Below are 21,562 nucleotides of genomic sequence, written 5' to 3'. Positions count from 1 at the left end.
TGTGTTTAGCCAGTGTATCAAAGTATAAAGTTATTTGCCATAACTTGAGTTAGCACTACACTGCACCCTCCCTGTGGCCCAGACAGTGCCAAAAACCCTGATGTTTGGTTATTGCTGAGTGATAGGTATGCACCTGGGGTTGGGTCAGGCCATTCAGCAGGGAATAGCTGCTGCCATGATGGTGCAGGGCAGGATCTGGACAGTAGGGTGGGGTTAATCTCTTAAGAAGCTTCAGTGAAATTGGAGCTGCTGTTCCTTTGCTTGAAAATCCCTACTCTGGGGTGTGAAGCAGGTGCTTGGGCTTGTCACAGTTACTGTTGCTTGAACCGTAGCTTATAACCATACCAAGCTGTAGCACTACGGGCAGCTAAGTCTGAGATATTACGGACCAGTTGGAACACTGTTCCACCTTCGCTGCCATTTCTTCTTGCTAATCTGACACTGGAAATGGATGGAAACAAAGTTAACACAGAAGGATGAAAGTGAGACATCTGGGCATCTACTCAGTGATACAGAATGACTTGAGGTTGTGTTAAGAACAGCTACTTTGTATGTCATGTGCCTGAACTGAAATGGTTTGAATTGATCTTGAGCGTGGAGGAGAGGTCTGCATTGAAATCTCTGCTTGTTCTTTTTGTAAATGGTGTGATTTCTTGGGCAAGGAAAGATGGAATAAGTGGTTATTTTAACACATTTTTTTCTTAGCTTGCAGTCGTAAGAATTAAGTTCAGAGAAGCGAGATGAACAAGTCCATTTACAAAATTAGGCCATTGAAAATAGTGCTGAACTGAATTATTTGTGCAAACAATCATAAAGCATTTCTACTAAAGCTCTGCAAGAACCTGGAAGCTTTAGAGCTGGTTTCTCTGAGACTATGGGAGAAGAAGGAAGAGGCTGGAGGGCAGGAAGTAGCTGCAATTAAAAAAAACAACAGCAAACAACACACACACACACACACACACACACACACAATTTAGTATGGCTGTAACTTAGGAGTTCCTATTGTCTTGTGACAGCTTTGTACTGACTGGGTCTAGAGGTTTATCTGAAACTTGAATCAGCAAATATCACTATGGTAGCAGAACTCATTTTCTTCCCTTTGTATCATATTTTGGTTGATGTAACAGGGTACATTTTAACAAGCCATGGTAGCTATTAGCTGGTAAAGAGACAGAGGTAGCATAAATGCTGTATAAACACAAGCTATGGTTGCAATTCCAATGCATTCAAGGTTACTGTGTGCTTCAAGGGAAGTAGTTGGTGCTAGACCAGTCTCAAAGGGAAGGAGGAAAGAGATGTCTGAGATATTCTAAGCCAAAATGGGGATGCCTGGACCTGATAATCACAGAATCATAGAATCACCAAGGTTGGAAAAGACCTCCAAGATCACTCAGTCCTACAATCCACCTATTGCCAGTATTTCTCACTAAACCATGTCCCTCGGTACAACATCTAAATATTTCTTGAACACCTCCGGGGTTGGTGGCTTGGCTATCACCTCTGCCAGCTCCCTCAGCACCCTCAGATGGATCCCATCTGGCCTCATGGACTTGCTGCAGTCTAAGTGGAGTAGCAGGTCTCTAACAGTTTCCATTTTGATCAAGGGGGTTTTGTTCTGCTCCCCATCCAATACTTCTGGGTCAGGGGATAGAGTACCCTGAGGATAACTGGTCTGACTTTTAAAGACAGATGTAAAGAAGGCATTGCTAATCATGCAGTTTGTCTCCAGGTGAAAATAAGAGTTAGCTTACATCCTGGTTTTTAGTCCTGGCAGTACTATGAAGCTGGAACATGGTGTTCTAGCTTTGCCAAGATAGAGGTGGTGAGGTCTCTGCAATGAACAGGCCCTAGAGTAGTGATGTATGTTTTTCATCTATGTATTGCTCCCTTTCTGTTTCCTAAAGAGATAATGTGGTGTTGAAGTTTGGGAGAGAGGATAAAAGGCTTAAGACTGCTTCTCTAATTGTGCTATAAATGCTGTAGATATTGCAGTTGGGTTTTTCTGGCGTCTTGAGGCCATTCCTTGGGAAGGAACTCAACATGACAACCTTACCTTGGTGTGCTTGTTACAGTATCTGTTTAAGTGGAGAAGCTGACGTAAAACCTGTGAAGATGAGTGATACAAACTTGGTACTTACAAGTTCCTGAGTATTTTCAGATCAATGCAACAGTCTACATTAGACTGTGGTAATCAAACCATTGATGCTCCTTTAAATGTCATGGGAATACTGCAATATTGATTCCATCTAGAGGGAGAAAGGAATAAGTCTGTTGTCTCTACATATGATGCAAGCAACTTAAACAAGGGACCAGATGAGATACCAGGAGATCTTATATCTAACTTAAGTCTTTACGTATATCTTCATGATAAGGATAGTAAAGTGCTGTTCCCTCTTTCTAGCTCCAAAATTTGGGCATTAACCCAGCAAACATTGGATTCAGCACCCTAACAATGGAATCTGACAAGTTCATTTGCATCAGGGAGAAAGTGGGGGAGCAGGCACAAGTAGTAATAATTGACATGAGCGATCCAACAACACCCATCAGACGTCCAATTTCTGCTGAAAGTGCCATCATGAATCCAGCCTCTAAAGTAATTGCACTAAAAGGTGAGTAACCCTTTATTCCTGTAATATGAAACATACTGTTTAGCTTCATTACTGCTTATGTGTGCCCTTAAGCATAGCAACTGTGTAAACTTTATACAGAGAAAGCATAGTAAAATAATGTCTTGCCTGAACTTGCGTGCTATATTTTGGTTGTGAGTATACACAGTAATCTTTGTATGGTTTGCCTACAACTAGGTGAGAGATGCTTGGGCTTGGCTCTGCTGCCTACTATTTTCACTGAGGACAAGATCTGTGTATAGCATACTTCCACTGTAAGGGAATGTTCAGAGAGTAATGGACACTTGTAGGAATGAACAAGGGGAGGACTAAAGCCACTCTTACCCTCTGCTCTGTACTGACCCTTTCTTTTAAGTGCTTACTAGATACCAACAAATTGTTATAAGGCTAGCTAGTAACTACATGAGACAACATACAAAAGTCTGAATGCATGAACTTGTTAAGTTTGATAACCTTGAGAACCTACAGATGGAAGACCTCTGCATATCAGTACATGTGGTGTTTATTTTGTTTTAGGTAGCAATCTGTGTCCCCCGAAATACTTTTTTTACTATACTTCTTAAATGAGTAATTTCTAGTACTTAGTCTCAATAACTGTTTGTTACTGACTATGTACTTTTCTTCCTGCATCTTATGTAAACAGATGGTGAGTGTACATTGTCATTTCATGTTTAGTACTACAGAATGGTCTAATCTCATAAAAAGTACTGAACTTTGAGATAGCCATTTGACAGTTCAGTTCATAGCCATATAGAGGATCTTAATCCTCAACTGGTATTACAGTGGAAACATTCTCCATTGGCATCTTGCTAACCATTTGTCTGATTTGACTGTTGACTGTACCAAGTGAAAGAGAAGAGTGTTCTTTGTGTGTATGTATATATATATATAATGGAAGTACAGTTGATAGACAAAACCAAGTTGCAATACTTTTATGAGAAACCTCTGTTAGCATGTCCTGTGTGCTATTCATTTCTGCAAAAATGTGGTATCCAGTGTGGAAAATTTGTGATGAATTTGCTTAGGGGTCTAAGAAATAATGTTCCTCAGAACTGGCACAAAATGTGTAACTTGCTGTCTGTGATATCAGACTTACACTGACATTAGGTGAGAACTGGTGTGTTAACATTTGACTTTAGCTGTAATTGTGGTTCAGTTGAGATGCTTTTACATCTTGCGAAGGACTGCCTTATCAGGGATGTGGTTAAAGATAACAATGACCAGATTTATTTCAGATTTGTTTGATTTCACTATCCTTAACCTCGGACCCTTTTTAACAAACCTTATTGGCAGGGAAAGCACCTTCTCTATACTAGCAGAACTTCATCTAGCTCTTAAAAGGAAACAGTATCATCTGTTTTTAAAATTAAGCTACTAATACTAACTGAACAGATTATCATCAGATTGTAAGAATATCACTTTATTCTTGCCAGCATTGGGCTTGCTGAAAAGAAGTATAATTCTGTCCATGCAGAGTGAATAAACTTGTCCTCTGAACAGACAAGGTTATGTGTATGATGTCACACTGACATGCAAAATTGCACTGTCAGGTATTGCAAACTTAGAGCTTTTCTTATATCAAGTCTAATAACCAAAGATTTAAGGAGAAAAGAGAATGAATAGAGCCACCTAATCCATGTACTGTTGCCTGAGATAACCAGTAAAATTACAGTAAACTGCACCGAAGACATGGTTGAAGTTAGCCTGTCACAACAGACTTTCCCTGCTGATTGACTGAGGCATCAGTAGTTAAAACTGTTGCAAATTGTGACTGAGTGTGCTGTAACTGGGAGCTGCTCATAATCCAAGGATTATTAAGCAATAAACATACAGTTCCACTCTCAAACATGAAATGAAATGGTTCTTGAGTTAAACTGAGAGTATGCACAATTTCATTTCTGGATTGCATGTGTCATTCTCCTGGCATTACCAAGCCTCATGCACTGTCCTAGTTCCAAGATTCTCTTGCTTTGCTCTGTGCTGAAAGTAGTCTTCAGTTCTTATAAGTGGAGAATGCAGTACTCAAGGCATTCTTCCGTTCCTTATGGAATGGAGAAACTTCATATTCCAGTGAGCTGAAATGCAAGTTCTTGTGCCAGTGTTCATAAAAACAAATGGAACAACAATCAAAAACCCCTGATTTCTTGGCTACACTTGCAGAGAATTGTCTGAAATATAACAATCAGTCTGGTGTCTTGATCAGGAAAACCCATGTAAGTCTGGCTCTTTGTCTCAGGTCTTGGCCTGAAAAAGCAATCAAGGTCACAGAAGACTCAAAGTCACTTGCCCTTGCTGTTTGTGATTTTAGAGCAGGTTCTTCTCTCTCATAATCCAAATAACTGAATTACTGTAGCTTAATTACAGTTTAGAACTCTGAAGTTTGAATCTGTGTTGCCAAACTTAAGAAATAATATTGCTGGGGACCTTTTGATCGCCGTCAGAGCTAGTCAACTGATGAAGCCTTTAAAGCAATTTCCAACCATAACACAGCAGTTGTTTATTCTAGACAATAGACAAGCATGAGTTTCTAGCTCATTTTGTAGCTTATTGGTTCTTTCCATATTCTTAAAACTAGGTTGTCTTGCTTCCTTTTCAGGAAGACAAAGAGCAGTTTCTGTATGCACATACTGGTGTTCTTGTTTAGATGGTGAACTAGTGCTCTTCCAGAACTACTTATCTGCCTTCTGGATGCCAGACACTATGCAAAATCAGTGCTTTGAAAGCACTAGTCTAATTCTGGACAAATTTCCAGCTGGTATTAGTCGTAGACTTCTTGCATGCATATAATACAGTAACTGCATGTGCAGAGGTCAGAACACGGTCAGAAGAAGGCTACTTCTGGTCTAAGGAAAGCTAGCAAGTTGTCATAGGAGCTAGCTGATCAGATGAATAGATCTGCTTGCTGTTAATCCAGGGACCATAAATGCTGCATGTAGTAACTCTGAAATCTTGCTTTGCCTCTTGGCACTGTGTCGAAGTATTATGATCAATTTACTGTGTATGTTATACTAAACCCTTACAAAGCAATCAGATAAATATTAGCCTGGGATTATTGTCTCTTGGAAGCAGCTTTTATCTATCAAGTCTCCCCTGTGTCACAAAATCATAGAGTCACCAAGGTTGGAAAAGACTTCTGAGATTATCCAGTCCAACTGTCCACCTATCACCAATATTTCCCACTAAACAATGTCTGTCAGTACAATATGTGAACATTTCTTGAACACTTCCAAGGTTGGTGACTCCACTACCTCCCTGGGCAGCCCGTTCAGTCCTTGACCACTCTTCTGGAGAAGAAGCATTTCCAGTCTGATTCTCCTCTGACACAACTTGAGGCCATTCTCTCTAGTCCTATTGCTAGTTACATGATAGAAGAGGCTGACCATCACCTCACCACAGCCTCCCTTCAGGTGGTTGTAGAGAGTGATAAGGTCTCCTCTGAGCCTCCCCTTCTCCAGACTGAACAATCCCAGCTCCCTAAGCTGCTCCTCATAAGGCTTCTGCTCCAGACCCCTCACCACATTCGTTGCCCTTCTCTGGACACACTTGAGGGCCTCAATGTCTTTGCTGTTGTGAGGGGCCCAACACTGATCACAGTACTCAAGGTGTGACATCATCAGTGCTGAGTACAAAGGGATGATCACTTCCCTGCTCCTGCTGGCAATGCTATTTCTGATAGGCCATTGGCATTCTTGGCCACCTGGGTACACTGCTGGCTCATGTTCAGCTGAGCATCAACCAATACCTCCAGGTCTGTTTCCTCCACACAGTCTTCCAGCCACTCTGCCCCAAGCCTGTAGCATTGCCTGGGGTTGTTGTGGCCAAAGTGCAGGACCCAGCACTTGGTCTTGTTGAAGTTCCTCCCATTGGCCTCAGCCCAGCTGTCCAGCCTGTCCCCATCCCTCTGTAGGGCCTTCCGACTCCCAGGCAGATTGATACTTCCTTCCAACTTGATGTCATCTGCAAACTTACTGAGGGTGCACTCAATGCACTCATCGAGGTCACTGATAAAGATTTTGATCAGGACAGGCCCCAGTACTTACCCCTGGGGAGCACTGCTCATGACTGGTTGCTAGCTGGATGTGACTCCATTCACCACCACTCTCTGCACCTGGCTGTCCAGCCAGTTCTTCACCCAACAAGAATGCTTCAGAAAGATGGATAGAAATAAAGGCATTACAAACCAATAATCTAGCAGTCTGAGTGGGTGTCTTGTGAACAGCAAATTATATTTCCTAGAGCTAAATCCTCATTTGCAGTCAAGTAAAATATCGTTTTGACTTCCTGAAAGATACAGAATCCCTTATTCTTTAAATATTCAGCCTGCAGAGGTGACTCAATTATATTAGTTGAAGTCTACTCCTGCTTCTTCTGGTGATTTAAAAGAATGCTGAAGTCAGGCTTAAAGCTTCAGTATGGTTACCCAAATCATGAAATAGTAATCTTATATAGAACTGAAGCTCCAAGCCTTTCTATAAACTTTCTAACCTTTTTAATGCCCTCTCCAACAAGCAGTTATATTACTGTTTTACAGAGCGCATCTGTTTCCCAGTTAAGTGCAAAGCCTGTTTGGTTCCAGCAGAAAAAAGAAATGGAAACTGTGGTCTTTGACTATTTCAAGAGCTGTTGCAAGTCTGTTGCTACTGGCTTCAGTCTAGGCTGTCTACAATTACTATTAAACTGACACAAACTGGAGCCATTCTTTCTATTATACTGAATTACATCAACTGGACAGCTGTAATTTGATATCCTAGTGCTGCTGTGTAAACCAGAATTTACTCGAGTAGTGTGCTTAAATTATTTTTTAACTGCACCTTATAGTTAGTCAGGGTTTAGTTGGCTTGTCAGCTGTTGGTTGGAATGCCATTTAAGTGTCCATAAAGACTCTTTTTGCTTCAGGGAAGGAGGAAGTTAAGGGATGGGAAGGGTTTCTGTTTGGTACAAGTCAAGTATCAAAGGACACTTGGATGTTGCATGACACTAACCCTGCCTGTAAGATCACCAGAATAGCGGGTTAAGCAGAATTGTAAGTAGGCAAACTACAGCATGGCTATTACAGTAATTGATCAATGATGTTTCTTGGGTTTTGTCATACCAGCTGGGAAAACACTTCAGATCTTTAACATTGAGATGAAAAGTAAAATGAAAGCCCACACCATGGCAGAGGAGGTGATCTTCTGGAAATGGATATCTGTCAATACAGTTGCCTTGGTGACAGAGACAGCAGTCTACCACTGGAGCATGGAGGGAGAATCTCAGCCCCAAAAGATGTTTGACAGGCATGCTAGTCTTGCGGGCTGCCAAATCATCAATTATAGAACTGATGAACATCAAAAATGGCTGTTGTTGATAGGAATTTCAGCACAGGTAAGTTACCTGGAGTTATCATGCTATGAAAATGGTCAGGAGAGCCTTGTTCCACTTCACTTTTAATAGCTGCTATAATTTCTTAACTTTAGTTTCAGTAGATCAAAGCTTCAAAAATACCTTTTTTGGAAGAATAACCTGATCTTTAATGTGATGAAAACATTGAAGGAGGGGATGAGAGGCAATTGTCTCTTTTTAGTTAACCATCCCTAAGATCTTGTTCTATAAGTATTTGAAATGTTATCTCTAAAAGCTGGCTTTTTTCCTTTTTCCCCTAGCAAAATCGTGTAGTTGGTGCAATGCAGCTGTACTCTGTTGATAGAAAAGTCTCCCAACCTATAGAGGGCCATGCAGCAGCTTTTGCAGAATTCAAAATAGAGGGAAATGCCAAACCTTCCACCCTCTTTTGTTTTGCTGTGAGGAGTCCTGCAGGGGGCAAGGTAAAGTTTGCAACTGTTTTCTTGTTCTGGTATAGCAGAACTCATTACTAGTAGAACTTCAGTGATCACATAGTTCAGCTGACCAAAGAACAGCTTGTGAACCATATACACAGCATATTCTGTTGGTATGTAAATGCTTTATTATTATTATGGAATATCATTATTTGTATGGAATAGAAACTGCTAAAAATCTGGGTTACTTTAGTTAAGCATAAGAACAAACGTAGATGCAATGAGAACTGAGATCAAGGTTTTGAAGCATCAAGTTATGCTCACATTACTTTTGTGTATGAAATCAAGTCATCAAGCAGCCTTTTATGTGTAAAATCTAGTATAGAAGAGACTAGGTAAACCTTAGCAGTGTGGGTAGGTTTGCACCTATCTGGTAGTTGAGACTCAACAACAGTTGAATATGCTACATCTGTCAGCAGTCTGTAAAGGACTGAGCACACATTACAATTTTTTATTCTTTCTATTCTTATATTGTACAAATTGTTGATAAATTGACAAGACTCACTCAAAACATCTGGAACAAGTTGAGTGTCTTGAAATAAAAATATACAGTATGCTTTCATAGAAAACACATTATTTAGCTTTTCCTGGTGTTTGCATTATCAAGTTCTGGGGAACTTGTTCTTTTTCCTCTCATAAAAATCTGGAGCACAGTTCCCCAGTGTGTTTCTTCAGGATTGGACAGATATTTAGCAACCAAGTGTGGCAGATGACTTCATGAGCTTATCTGAAGATTGAAACTTCTTTCATGTGACTGAACTTGCCAGCGATCTTGTGACACATACTCTTTTTCTTCTTAGCTTCATATAATTGAAGTGGGTCAACCAGCTACTGGAAATCAGCCATTTGTTAAGAAAGCTGTTGATGTGTTTTTTCCACCTGAGGCACAGACAGACTTTCCTGTGGCAATGCAGGTAAATGTTTGACCGAAAAGAAAATCAGCTTAATAGCTGGTGTCTGTCATTAAAAAAAAAAAGTTTTCTACAATTGCTTTGCTGTTATTCTTCCTAACTTTGGAAGTGGTGCTAATGGATTTATGGGAAGCATAGTAGCCATTAAAACAGTGACTCTCACACAGATATATAGGCTGTATTTACCTGAATATGTGAACTTTGGTTGTGGTTAAAAAAAATAAAAAAGGCAAAAAAAAAAAGCCACCAAAAATAATTTGCCTTCTGGTAGAATGTCTCTGACATATGTCAGACCTCTTTTTAAACAACTAAAAAGTTTGACAAGTTTCTGCACTGTCTTAATAACAGCATTTCAAAAGTAACTAGATACCAAGTATCGGAAGCAGTCTGTCAGAATAGCTGTTCTTGTCTAACCTGATAACACTTGCTGATAGCAGATAATTCTGCTTTTTTTTCAGGCTATTGAACTATCTACTAATGGTCAGGGTTTTAGATGTGAGTGTTACAGTGCTTGATGTAACTAATTGTGAAAGTAGCATCTCATCTACAGTAAATGCCACGAGACAAATAGAGTGGAGAGCCCTATATTAGTCTACCTCCTGTAGTAGATACCTTAGGATATTAATGGGAAGTTTTTTAGGGAAAGAATGTGACTGGTTACTTTCACAGACCAAACTTCACTTAGCATATGAAAAGCAAACCATCTTGGAGCATGCAACTACTGACCAATCTAATAGACCAGCTTCATGACTAAGCCAAGAGAAGCCTTAGCAAACTGAGATAAACAAAGCAAACTGTGTGTATGACAGGCCAGGCTTCATGGGTTCCAGGGGCTTGGTCCAGAGTGAAAATAATTCTGTCTAAATACAGTCTTGGCTTGAAAGCCTCCTTGGCTTTGTGACTTGACAGCTCACCAGCTGAGCCTGGTTTTGGTTCTGCTGGTGCTTTGGTTGGTTCTTGCTGGAAAAGAGTGGGATTATCGCATAAGATTACTGAAAAGAAACTTGTACCAGCATATCTGACCTGAATACTAATTATGCCCAAACTATATCCCTCATCCTGACTCAGAGTACTATGTCCTTTGTTGCATATGAATCTTAATTTTCCTTCAGCCTGTGTTCAGTGGAGTTATGGCTCTGAATGGCCAGCAGAGCTATCTAACAGTTTGTAATGAAGAAGCCTGAAGCTGTGTTTGTTCCTGGTGTTAGTGCGAAGGCATGTCATTGCAGTACTGTCTTGTGACTAGGCTAAAGGCAGCTGTCTTAACTGTTACAGTCTTAGTCTATACTAGTAAAAGATTATCTTTTGACAGATTGGAATTAAGCACGGTGTTATCTACCTGATCACAAAGTATGGATATATTCACATGTATGACTTGGAGTCTGGAGTTTGCATCTACATGAACCGTATTAGTGCTGACACTATTTTTGTCACAGCTTCTCATGAACCTACCTCAGGCATTATTGGTGTCAACAAAAAAGGACAGGTAACTAACCCAGCAGTCTGTTTTTGAGTCTTCTAACGCTGAGATGGAATGTAAGTAAACCTAATGAATGACTTGATGCAACAAACATCGTGGAAGGGATCGAGTAACTACTTGATTTTTATCCAGTTCTTAACCTCTCCTAGCACAGACTGCTTGAGAGGGAGAAACTGACTTGTTTTCTTTCTGGATAATCTGCTGCTTCACTGATAGGCTGAATAGATATTCAGTTGTTGTGTTCTATACAGTAGTTGTGGAAAGGACAGTAGTTCTTAGATATGCTTTTCATCCTTTCCAGGTGCTTTCTGTATGTGTTGAGGAAGACAACATTGTGAACTATGCTACAAATGTTCTCCAGAATCCTGACTTGGGTCTGCGTATGGCTATACGTAGCAATCTAGCTGGTGCAGAGGAATTATTTGCCAGAAAGTTTAACACTCTGTTTGCTCAAGGAAGCTATGCAGATGCTGCTAAAGTAGCTGCATCTGCACCAAAGGTGAGTTATTCTAAGGGTAAAGGTTAGAAGCCATCTGGATTGCATTTGCTTAGTTTACTTGCCTAGGTCACTTGCACTTCAGCACTTGACATTCAAGAGCTAAAATGCTTCAATACTAACCTAAGTTGTCTGTAGTTCACTTCATTGTTCTGTCTAATATATTCTTCTGTATACCATCAGGGAGCATCTGCCATACTTTTCCAACATGGGCATGACTTGCTGTAGGCACCGATTTCTTGCTAGAAGATCATTGGCTTAGGTTTGATGAAGATCTCTACCCTGAAAGATTAACAATAAATTCTTCAGTGTATAGTTGAACTTAACACCTGTTTTTTTTTTTTCTTTTGTCTAACACTATTCAGCTTTCACAAATTAAATGTTACTTCTCTGTATCTTGTGTCTCTGCAGGGAACTCTACGTACCAGTGATACAATCAGGAAGTTCCAGAGTGTACCAGCTCAGCCAGGACAGGCCTCTCCCTTGCTCCAGTACTTTGGAATATTGCTTGACCAGGGACAGTTGAACAAGTTTGAGTCTCTAGAGCTCTGTCGCCCTGTTTTGCAGCAAGGCCGCAAGCAGCTTCTGGAGAAATGGCTGAAGGAAGACAAGGTAGGCTTGATCTTGACTCTAACTTAATTATGTTGCCTTGTAGGAGTTGATTGTGAACAGTTCTTTTGTTCATACTACATATCTGAATACTTGTGCTTGACCAAATACCACTTGTCTTCAGCTGGAGTGTTCAGAGGAGCTGGGAGACTTGGTGAAGACAGCTGACCCAACCCTTGCGCTCAGTGTCTATCTTCGTGCTAATGTGCCAAACAAAGTGATTCAGTGCTTTGCTGAAACTGGTCAATTCCAGAAAATAGTGCTGTATGCTAAAAAGGTAAAGTTGTTTATCACAAGCTGCTACACTCTATCTTATGTTTAATGTGTACGTTCTCAAGTTATCTTGCATGAGAAGTTTGATTTCTCTTACTCAAAAACATGATAAGTAGCAAAGATTAAGAAATAGCGGAATTCATAGTATATGACTAAGGTCTAATGATACGGTCTACGAAACTTAAAATCAGAACCTTCAGAACTACGTATACTGTCAAATTGTGAACTGGCTCACACTTACTATAAAAAAAAATGACTCTTCCTAAATTGGTAAGGCAGGGTTTTTTTTTTGACAGAATTACAAAGTAGTTTGCGTGATGTGCACTTATAAATTTAGGACTGTGTATGATAATGCCTTGAGACTCTTGATTTGTTTCTAGTAATTTTCTTAGCCAACAAGAACATTGACCTGGAGTAAGTTCAGTTACTAAATAAGCCAATACTGAATTCGTGTCAACATACAAACAACGCTTTTGTCTGACTATTCCTGGAAGATGGAGAATGGGCATGACAAGCTTCAGTGTGGCTCATAACACTTATGCTACGGATTTTGAAGGCTTAAAATATTTAAAGCTTCCCAGATGTGCATGACTGTTTCTGAAATCTCTAGGTTGGCTATAACCCAGACTGGATCTTCTTGCTGAGAAGTGTGATGAGAGTCAGTCCTGAGCAGGGCCTGCAGTTCTCTCAGATGCTGGTACAGGATGAGGAACCACTGGCTAACATTAACCAGGTGATGCCTACAACAAGAGCACTGGTCTCTTTCTAGACAGAAGTAGTAGCATAGTACCATTTTGGGAACTGGTAAGGCCAGTTCAGATCTTTAGTTGGCTTGGTTAGAGAAGTGACTAAACTAGTCAAGTTTGGTTACCATTAGAGGCAAGTGTTTTCTAAAGTTCTTGTGCAAGCTCTCTGGCTTATTACAATAATCTTGATCCTGAATCTACCACAGTCTTAGTCTAAGCGATGACGAATGTTACTGCCAGTTTAGAAAGCTCCTTCTGCTGACTCTAATAGAGCATATGTGAACTCTTCCCATAGCAGAGGATTTGTAGGAAGATGAGCAAATAAATAAACATAAAATGAGCACTGGCTCACAGAGGTGGTCAGGCAACAACTTCCATTATTAAATAACTAAAGCTATTTAGAAAAAGGATTAGCTTTTCTTGCAGAAACTATCGTACCAGAAGAGAAGGGATGGACTTCACTTGCCTTGCTGAAACTAAATAGTGGATGGCAAAATCTGGCTTAATAGGTCAAAGTAATGCACACTTTAGGTTCTAGAGAAAAAGGAAGTGTGAAACTTTTCTGTCACCTTTATTATCTCATGATAAAAAAGGAAATATAGCATATTGAATGCTGGGATGAGCTGCCTTTCTAGCCAGGCTATTAGTGTGTACAGACAAACATACATATGTGTGTATAGACTCCCTTTTCTAACTTGATAATTCTCAACAGATTGTGGATGTGTTCATGGAGAACAGTCTTATTCAGCAATGCACATCCTTTCTGTTGGATGCTTTGAAAAATAACCGCCCAGCAGAAGGCCACCTACAGACGCGTCTGCTGGAAATGAATTTGATTCATGCCCCACAGGTAAGACTCTTAACCTAGTTCCTCCAAAAAATGAAGGAGAGAGATCAGAAGGCTTGTACTGATATTTTACATCTAAAGTTCTTACAACAATCTGATGTCTGATACTGATATCTATATATAGTTTACCAACACAAAAGACTACGAGCGAGTCACTGCTATGTCTTTTCAACAACTTTTAGTCTGAGCTATTGTGGTTTTCTAACAGTCTGCATGTGAAATGTTATCTCCTAGGTTGCAGATGCCATCCTTGGAAACCAAATGTTTACGCACTATGATCGTGCTCATATCGCCCAGTTATGTGAAAAGGCAGGCTTGCTCCAGCGAGCTTTGGAACACTACACTGATCTTTATGATATTAAACGTGCTGTTGTTCATACTCATCTCTTGAATCCTGAGGTAAGTCTGTGCAAGTGAAAGCCTGAGCTTCTGCAGGTGAAGTGACCACTACTTAGCACTTCAGTAGCTGCTAAAATCCCTTGCTTTAAGATGTTTTATAGGTACCTGTAGAGCAATCGAAGGTGATGACTGAGCCTTTATTTAAGATCCAGGCGCTATAAAACAAGATAGTAAGGTAAAAAGGAATTAACTCACCCCTCCCAGCAACCGTTTGGAGGAAAGGGTGAGCTGAGGTGTGGAGCCTTCTCCGGTTTGATTCCTGCGGTGGTGGTGAGAGAAGCAGGGAACCAAAGTTGGGGGGAAACCCGCGCATGCGCTCTGAGTGCGCACGCACTGCCGGAAGCACAGCTGGGGGGCACCACTGAGACAGGAAGAGGAAGGAAGGGTGGATTTAGGCTCACCCCACCTGCTCCAGGCACCCAGGTGCCCATGCAGTTGTTCAGGCTGTGACCTGGCAATTCCACTGCAGTACCTAAGCAGCACATGTAACTGTGACTCAAGAGCACTTATCCAGTTAATTATTAGATCTCAGTCTATACTTCTGATGGCTTAAGTTTGCCCTCAGTTTCCTGGCTGGGCGTTTCAAATCTTCCAAGCTGCATTTTTGCTTTAGTTGTAAAGATGAGTCTGTTAGCCAACAGTCATTTCAAGTCTTTGTTCTTAGCGTGTGAAAGACTTACCTACAGTACCTGGGGTAGAAACTCTAGCTAATTGTCACATTTTTAAAATTTGGCTGAATCCTCTATAACTTACTGAGTAAAGCTTCTTTCTCTTTGCAGTGGCTTGTGAATTTCTTTGGCTCTCTCTCTGTTGAAGACTCTGTAGAATGCTTGCGTGCTATGCTGTCAGCCAACATTAGGCAAAACCTACAACTCTGTGTGCAGGTTGCTTCTAAGTACCATGAGCAGCTTGGCACCCAGTCTCTTGTGGAGCTTTTTGAATCTTTCAAAAGCTATGAAGGTACAGTATTAAAAGGAAGAGCTTCTTTGGAAGCAGATATTAAGGACCCTGGCTTTTATGGGAAAGGTACTTTCACTTGGCTGGATCCTAGAATGCATTTATTCAAGTGCTGAGGTCATCACAGTGCATAGCTCTGGGAATAACTTTCTAGAACAAAGTGTTTTAACCTTCTCTCAGACAGAAAGGCAAAACTGGAAATGAGGAGAAAAAAAAAAACAAAATTGGTTTTCCTGTAGTTAAATGAAAACTACTCTCAGCAATGTTGAACTAAGTTACGATGAAGTTCATAAGTCTGCACTTAATTCACTTGTCCTTCTAACTGTATTAAAAATGTGACTCCTAACTGTATTAAAAATGTGACTCCTTCTAACTGTATTAAAAATGTGACTCCTAGGACTATTCTATTTCTTGGGTTCCATTGTAAACTTCAGCCAGGATCCAGATGTTCACTTCAAGTATATCCAGGCAGCTTGCAAGACTGGTCAGATAAAGGAAGTAGAAAGGATCTGCCGTGAAAGCAACTGCTATAACCCAGAACGAGTGAAGAACTTTCTGAAGGTAAATTCTCTGTCCAACAAATCAATCTCTGTAGAGTAGAAGGCTTTGTTCAGCCTTCTAAAGGGAGGAGAATACCAAATCAAGTTTTAGCTGACATGGCCATGAATGGACTACTGTGTAACCAGAATAGGAATCCAGTCCTTTTCCAGGCATACAGTAGCTCCTTCTGGGCTATCTCTGGAAAAATCAGCTCACCATTCCTGTAAAATTAACCTGTATAATACTCATGAGTTTGATACAGGCTATTTTCACCTAACAGTAGGTGAATCAGTGTTGGCAGAAGGAAATAATATGCTGAAGTATTCAGCTGTAACTTTAGCAAGGACATGGATTAGACAAAGCTTAGTAAAACCAGAGTCAACTGTCATAATGCTTTGCATACTTTGTGACTGGTAAAGTGTGATTTTAACGCAATTTTATTTTTGCATGAAGTTCTTGGCCCGGTAATGGTCCTCTGAATGGATATGTGAATAGATAGTCCTGTTGAAGCTAGGGATGTAGGCCTAATATGTGACTTGTTGAAGAGCTTAAATTTAAAACTCAGTTGCTAGATTGACCACATGATATTCATAGTGGTTAACTTGCTTTTGAAGTTAATCATCTGTGTAGCAGCCTTAAATATGAATATTTTGTGATTTCTAGTGCTGGAACAACTCAGTCATGCTATACTGCTTTGAAAATGCTTTAACAAACACTGAATGCTTTCTCACATTTTTTTTCCACACAAAATATAGGAAGCAAAGCTGACAGACCAGCTTCCTCTCATCATTGTCTGTGATCGATTCGACTTTGTTCATGACTTGGTACTCTATTTATATCGCAATAGCCTGCAGAAGTATATAGAGATCTACGTACAGAAGGTAAGGAGAATGCGCTTTTAAGTTCTTGCACTTTCCTTCTGTCTAAGAAATTTAACCTTTTAGTTTATTAATCATGGAATCATAGATTGGCTTAGGTTAGTGGGGACCTTAAAGATCACCTAGTTCCAACACCTCTACCATCAGCAAGGTTGCTACCCACTAGATCAGATTGTCCAGGATCCCATCCAACATGGCCTTGAATGCCTTCAGAAATGGGACATCCACAGCCTCGCTGGGCAACATGTTCCAGCGCCTCAACACCCTCAGAGTAAAAAAATGGCTACCTAACATCTAACCTAAATCTCCCTTCTTTTAGTTTAAAGCCATTCCCCTTTGTCTTGTCACTATCAGACCGTGTAAAAAGTCTCTCCCCCTCCTGCTTGTAAGCTCCCTTCAGGTACTGAAAGGATGCAATGAGGTCTCCCCAGTGCCTTCCCTTCTCCAAGCTAAACAAGCCCAAAATGAAAGCAGATCTGGCTACACATTTCATGCTCACACTTCTTATACAAATGCTTTTCACTGATCTCTTGTCTATCACAAACCTGCAAGTAGAGTTTTTCCTAGAATTCATGTAAAAATGCATTAGTAACTTAAAACTATGCCTTAAGAGCAGTGAATTTTAATTTTTAACGAGAACTTTATGTGGAAGATTGGGGATGAGTTATTAACAGTGCTAATAACTGATTTTAATAGTAGTGGCTTATTCTAGGTGAACCCCAGCCGTATACCAGCAGTAGTTGGAGGGCTTCTTGATGTGGATTGTTCTGAAGATGTCATTAAGAACTTGATCATGGTGGTTAGAGGCCAGTTCTCAACAGATGAGCTGGTGGCTGAAGTGGAAAAAAGAAATAGGTAATGAAAATACACTTGTAAGCACCACTGACAGACTTTCCTGGCCCTGATATATACCCAGGTTGGATGCAGCTTTTTTGAATGAGACAATATTAATATTGTTTTTTGTGTCTTTATAGAGAAACAGCTTAGATTTGCTAGCAAGTCTCTTGGTTGTATGAGCAATATAGGAATGCCCAACAGCATTGCATGATGAATATTAATAGTGCTGTTGAACTCAAAATTTTCTGTACAGCCATCCATGAGATGTGCCTTTGGAGTAAATCTATACAAAATTGCCTTCACAGTGTCATTTTTGGCACACGGCACCTTGTGTAATTAGTTTGTAGTTACCTGCAAAATGAAAAAACGGTTTTAAGTGTTAAGAGTCACTTAACAGAACAGAAGCTGAAAAGAAAGATGACAATACGTAGTGGCACCTGCAAGCTTCTCTTATATTTAATTAAAGGTCAGATATGGCCAGATATTAGTTGGTACCTGTCAGGCTTCCTTAGTCCAACTTATGAACCTAAAATGTTTGCTTCTTCAAAGGCTTAAGCTGCTGTTGCCGTGGCTTGAATCAAGGATTCATGAAGGCTGTGAAGAACCTGCAACACATAATGCCTTGGCCAAAATCTACATTGACAGTAATAATAATCCAGAGCGGTTCCTTCGTGAGAATCCGTACTATGACAGTCGTGTAGTTGGCAAATACTGTGAAAAGAGAGACCCTCATCTGGCCTGCGTTGCGTATGAGAGGGGCCAGTGTGATCTGGAACTCATAAAGGTTAGCAAAACAGCATTTCTAAACATTTTAAAGAATGTACTTGCTGCCTAAAGTGGAAGCCTAGTTAGCTGTTTGTCTAATATTTGCGGAATCCTGTCTTGCAGTCTCACTCATGTCTCCTTCAAATCCTGAATCTTCTACACAGAGGCAGTAATATTTATCATAACAAGGAACTATGATGCTCTATGTTCCAATTAAAATTATATAACTGTGGATTTAAGGTACCATTCATGTATTTCATCCACAGACTGCTCAAAATTAGATGAAGTTTACTGGGTCCAGCTGATAAGTATGACAACTGTTAAATCTTTGTTAACTTGAGTGGTTTTGTTTGTTTGTTTTGAGCCTTGAGCACTTGAACAGCAGAAGGATCAAGTTGCTACCTAATTTAACACTATAGGAGGAAGAAGAGTTTCCATGAAACTTCAACTTGAAACTAGAAAGAGGGATGTACTTCTCCTTTGCTGTGGCTGACCCTCAGAGAGCTGATCTGATGCACAGCTAGAAATGAGGAAAAATAAGTGTTGACAGTTGAACTGCAAGGGCTAGTTCAGATAGCATTCCTCTTCTATCTTATTTATCTATCTAGCTTATTTATTCCTCAGACCTCCCTTAGAAGTTCAGGGGCAAGTGAAATTTGTATGGTTCTCCAAGCTTGTAGTGTCTCATACTGAACACTAGAGCTTAATGTCAGACTGCAGTGCTTGTGACTGCTGTGGGGAAAAAAAAAAAAATTCTCCTACCTGCACTTCTATGATAGTACATGCAAAGATTGTCAGCTGTGTAGGGGTAAGAACTAGCTTGTTTTTACCCCATTTAAAAAAGGAAGTAAATGTTATTCTGTGACAGGACTCACATCGTGGCAGTTGGAATGGTGGTATTATCTAGTCTTTCTCTGAAAAGAGAGAACTTCCCAGTCTGAAGCAACTATTTCTGAAGCAATGCCTTCTCTGTAGCTGTGAAGTTAAAATGTGTAGCTGGCTACATTCAGCTTGTTTCTTACTTCAGAATACCAAGGTGGCTCTGAATTGTTTTGATAGGAGGTATTGCTAGGATAAGTTTTAACTTTCTGGATGTGGATGAAAACTCTTCCTTCTGTAAGAACTATACTTGAAACATTGATCTTCCCTGGAAAAGGGCTCAACTCCTGCAACTAGGCAACTCATAAATGTATATTGAAAAATAAAAGTGTGCTACTACTAACTTTCTTACAGCAAAGTACTTGAGATTTAAAGAGCTAATTCTGGTACTAACAAAATATGACTCGTTGGTATAAGAAAGAGAATAGGCCTTCAGGTTTCAACTCTTCCATTTGGAAATATAAACGGGTGGCACTAATAGGATCATAATTCATAACTACTTGTTGCGCTTCTGTAGGAAATCCCATGTTTATTCTTTACCCTTGACATTTTAACAAGGGAAACGAATCCACTTGCTACTCTGAACATTTCTAGAGTACAACTAATGATACCAAATATGTAACCTATTTCTCCTTTAAAACACAAGCACCATTCCTCAGTTCACTACTAACACTGCCCAAGTCAGTGACTCCCTTTTTAGGTTTAAAATTTAAGTTCTTCAGGCTTCTGCAGGTCTTCACTTCAAACAGAAGCAAATAGTTACTGTGAAGCCACTGTCACAGTATTTGTGTGTCGGGCAAAACCAAGAGAAGCTATAGGAGTTCTTCTGGAGACCTTCTCCATGAGCCTTCCAGATCAAAGGTTGGGTAAGAACTTTGTGGCATTAGCATTGGTCAGCAGCTAGTTCTAGTCAGTCTTTTAGAATGTCTGACTTATAGCTAGTTAAACCTGTCTTGTGGTACTTACCCTCAATATTAATTCTAATATTTGTATCTTCTTCAGGTATGCAATGAGAACTCACTATTTAAGAGTGAGGCTCGCTATCTAGTACGCAGAAAAGACCCTGAACTCTGGGCAAATGTTCTAGAAGAAAATAACCCGTTCAGGCGACAGCTTATTGACCAGGTACATTGCAAAGGCTAAACTTTGTCAGTATAAGAATGACTCAGACCCACTATGGAACATTAAAGTAGCTGTCTTCTCCCACAAGGTCCCCTGAGGCCTCATCTCACTTGTACAGAAATTTAAGAGTTTCAGTTGCAAGTATTAGCTCAGAACTTCATGGTCAGAAAACTTTGTAAGACATTGATTGCTCTGTCCTATGGAGTGATGCACCTCTAGTACGTTTGCTCCCTATGCACTCTCAAATTGTGATTTTAATAGCCATATCCACTTCAGAGGTAGCTCTTTCTTGCTGAGGATGACAGTCCTGAAACCTTAATTTATTGCTCACTGAAACGAGTTGTTAAGTATCTCATTTGGGAAAGACTTATACTCTCCCACCTCAAATCCAGGTTGTCCAAACAGCTTTATCAGAGACACAGGATCCAGAGGAGGTTTCTGTCACTGTGAAAGCTTTCATGACTGCAGACCTGCCGAATGAATTAATTGAGTTACTGGAAAAAATTGTCTTGGATAATTCTGTATTCAGTGAACACAGGTAAGAAGAGAGCTTTTTTCCCCCCAGATTTAGCCTATTTAGTATGTCTGTTTAGGTTGTGAAGTAATCTAAGTTATTTGTGAGTTTCTTGGCTTTAAGACCTAAACATTCCTAAATGTGAATTGTCAGGTGAAAAAGCAAAATTTGAGGCACTATGTGTTTTAAATATGGAGCTAGTTCACGCTATTCAATTTGCAGTGATGTGTTGAAAGAAAACAGCACCAACACTGGCAAGCCATTTCTTTTGCAAGGCAAATAGCAATACTCATCAATCTGGGGATGAAAGCTTGCTGCTATCAACAGCAAGCAGCTGTATGTAGTTTTTGTTGCATGTACAATACATGTCACTTAAGTAGGTGTTATTTTGCACTTCCTATGCCTTTTGTTAACCAAAGGAATCTCCAGAATCTGCTGATCCTGACTGCCATTAAGGCTGACCGCACTCGTGTAATGGAATACATTAATCGACTGGATAACTATGATGCCCCAGATATTGCAAACATTGCCATCAGTAATGAACTGTATGAAGAAGCCTTTGCTATATTCAGAAAATTTGATGTTAATACTTCAGCAGTTCAGGTGAGGTGTGATTCCTTCATAAAGGTATAGAATGCTAGTAATAGAAAGAATGGGAAGAAGTATATTGTTATTGATTCTCCCAGAGCGACTGTAACTTAAATCTCTGAGACTTAATAGTATGGTTCCTATATGATACCAAATTGTAAGGAGAAGTGGGAATATGTGCAAAGAATAGCAGAACAAATTCAAAGTAATAACCTCAGATGCATATCTGTTCAAAGTAATTAAGAACATTTGTGTGTTGTGCTACGAGATTGTGTGCT

The 21,562-nt window shown here is 40.0% G+C and overlaps 1 protein-coding gene across 7 annotated transcripts in view; it reads left to right on the top strand.

The window, feature by feature from the left end:
* Positions 1-21,562, top strand: part of CLTCL1 (clathrin heavy chain like 1) — a 41,303-nt gene that overhangs the window by 8,498 nt on the left and 11,243 nt on the right. For all 7 annotated transcript variants that reach the window (XR_002443318.1, XR_002443319.1, XM_021412325.1 and 4 more), the window contains exons 2-20: positions 2,402-2,609; positions 7,723-7,991; positions 8,270-8,431; positions 9,244-9,357; positions 10,667-10,840; positions 11,136-11,333; positions 11,742-11,942; positions 12,064-12,216; positions 12,823-12,945; positions 13,671-13,808; positions 14,040-14,204; positions 14,984-15,164; positions 15,559-15,722; positions 16,457-16,582; positions 17,292-17,434; positions 17,966-18,200; positions 20,063-20,185; positions 20,575-20,720; positions 21,116-21,299. Coding sequence is in view for 5 of the 7 variants with exons in the window: in XM_021412323.1 (XP_021267998.1) it covers positions 2,402-2,609; positions 7,723-7,991; positions 8,270-8,431; positions 9,244-9,357; positions 10,667-10,840; positions 11,136-11,333; positions 11,742-11,942; positions 12,064-12,216; positions 12,823-12,945; positions 13,671-13,808; positions 14,040-14,204; positions 14,984-15,164; positions 15,559-15,722; positions 16,457-16,582; positions 17,292-17,434; positions 17,966-18,200; positions 20,063-20,185; positions 20,575-20,720; positions 21,116-21,299 (3,207 nt within the window). In the remaining 2 variants the exon portion in view is untranslated. The remainder of the gene's footprint in view (positions 1-2,401; positions 2,610-7,722; positions 7,992-8,269; positions 8,432-9,243; positions 9,358-10,666; positions 10,841-11,135; positions 11,334-11,741; positions 11,943-12,063; positions 12,217-12,822; positions 12,946-13,670; positions 13,809-14,039; positions 14,205-14,983; positions 15,165-15,558; positions 15,723-16,456; positions 16,583-17,291; positions 17,435-17,965; positions 18,201-20,062; positions 20,186-20,574; positions 20,721-21,115; positions 21,300-21,562) is intronic.

The sequence above is a fragment of the Numida meleagris genome, chromosome 14, assembly GCF_002078875.1.
Source record: "Numida meleagris isolate 19003 breed g44 Domestic line chromosome 14, NumMel1.0, whole genome shotgun sequence".
In the NCBI taxonomy this organism is placed as follows: Eukaryota; Metazoa; Chordata; class Aves; order Galliformes; family Numididae; genus Numida; species Numida meleagris.
The sequence above is the reverse complement of the archived record's forward strand: the minus strand, read 5'-3'. Positions and strand labels throughout refer to the sequence as shown.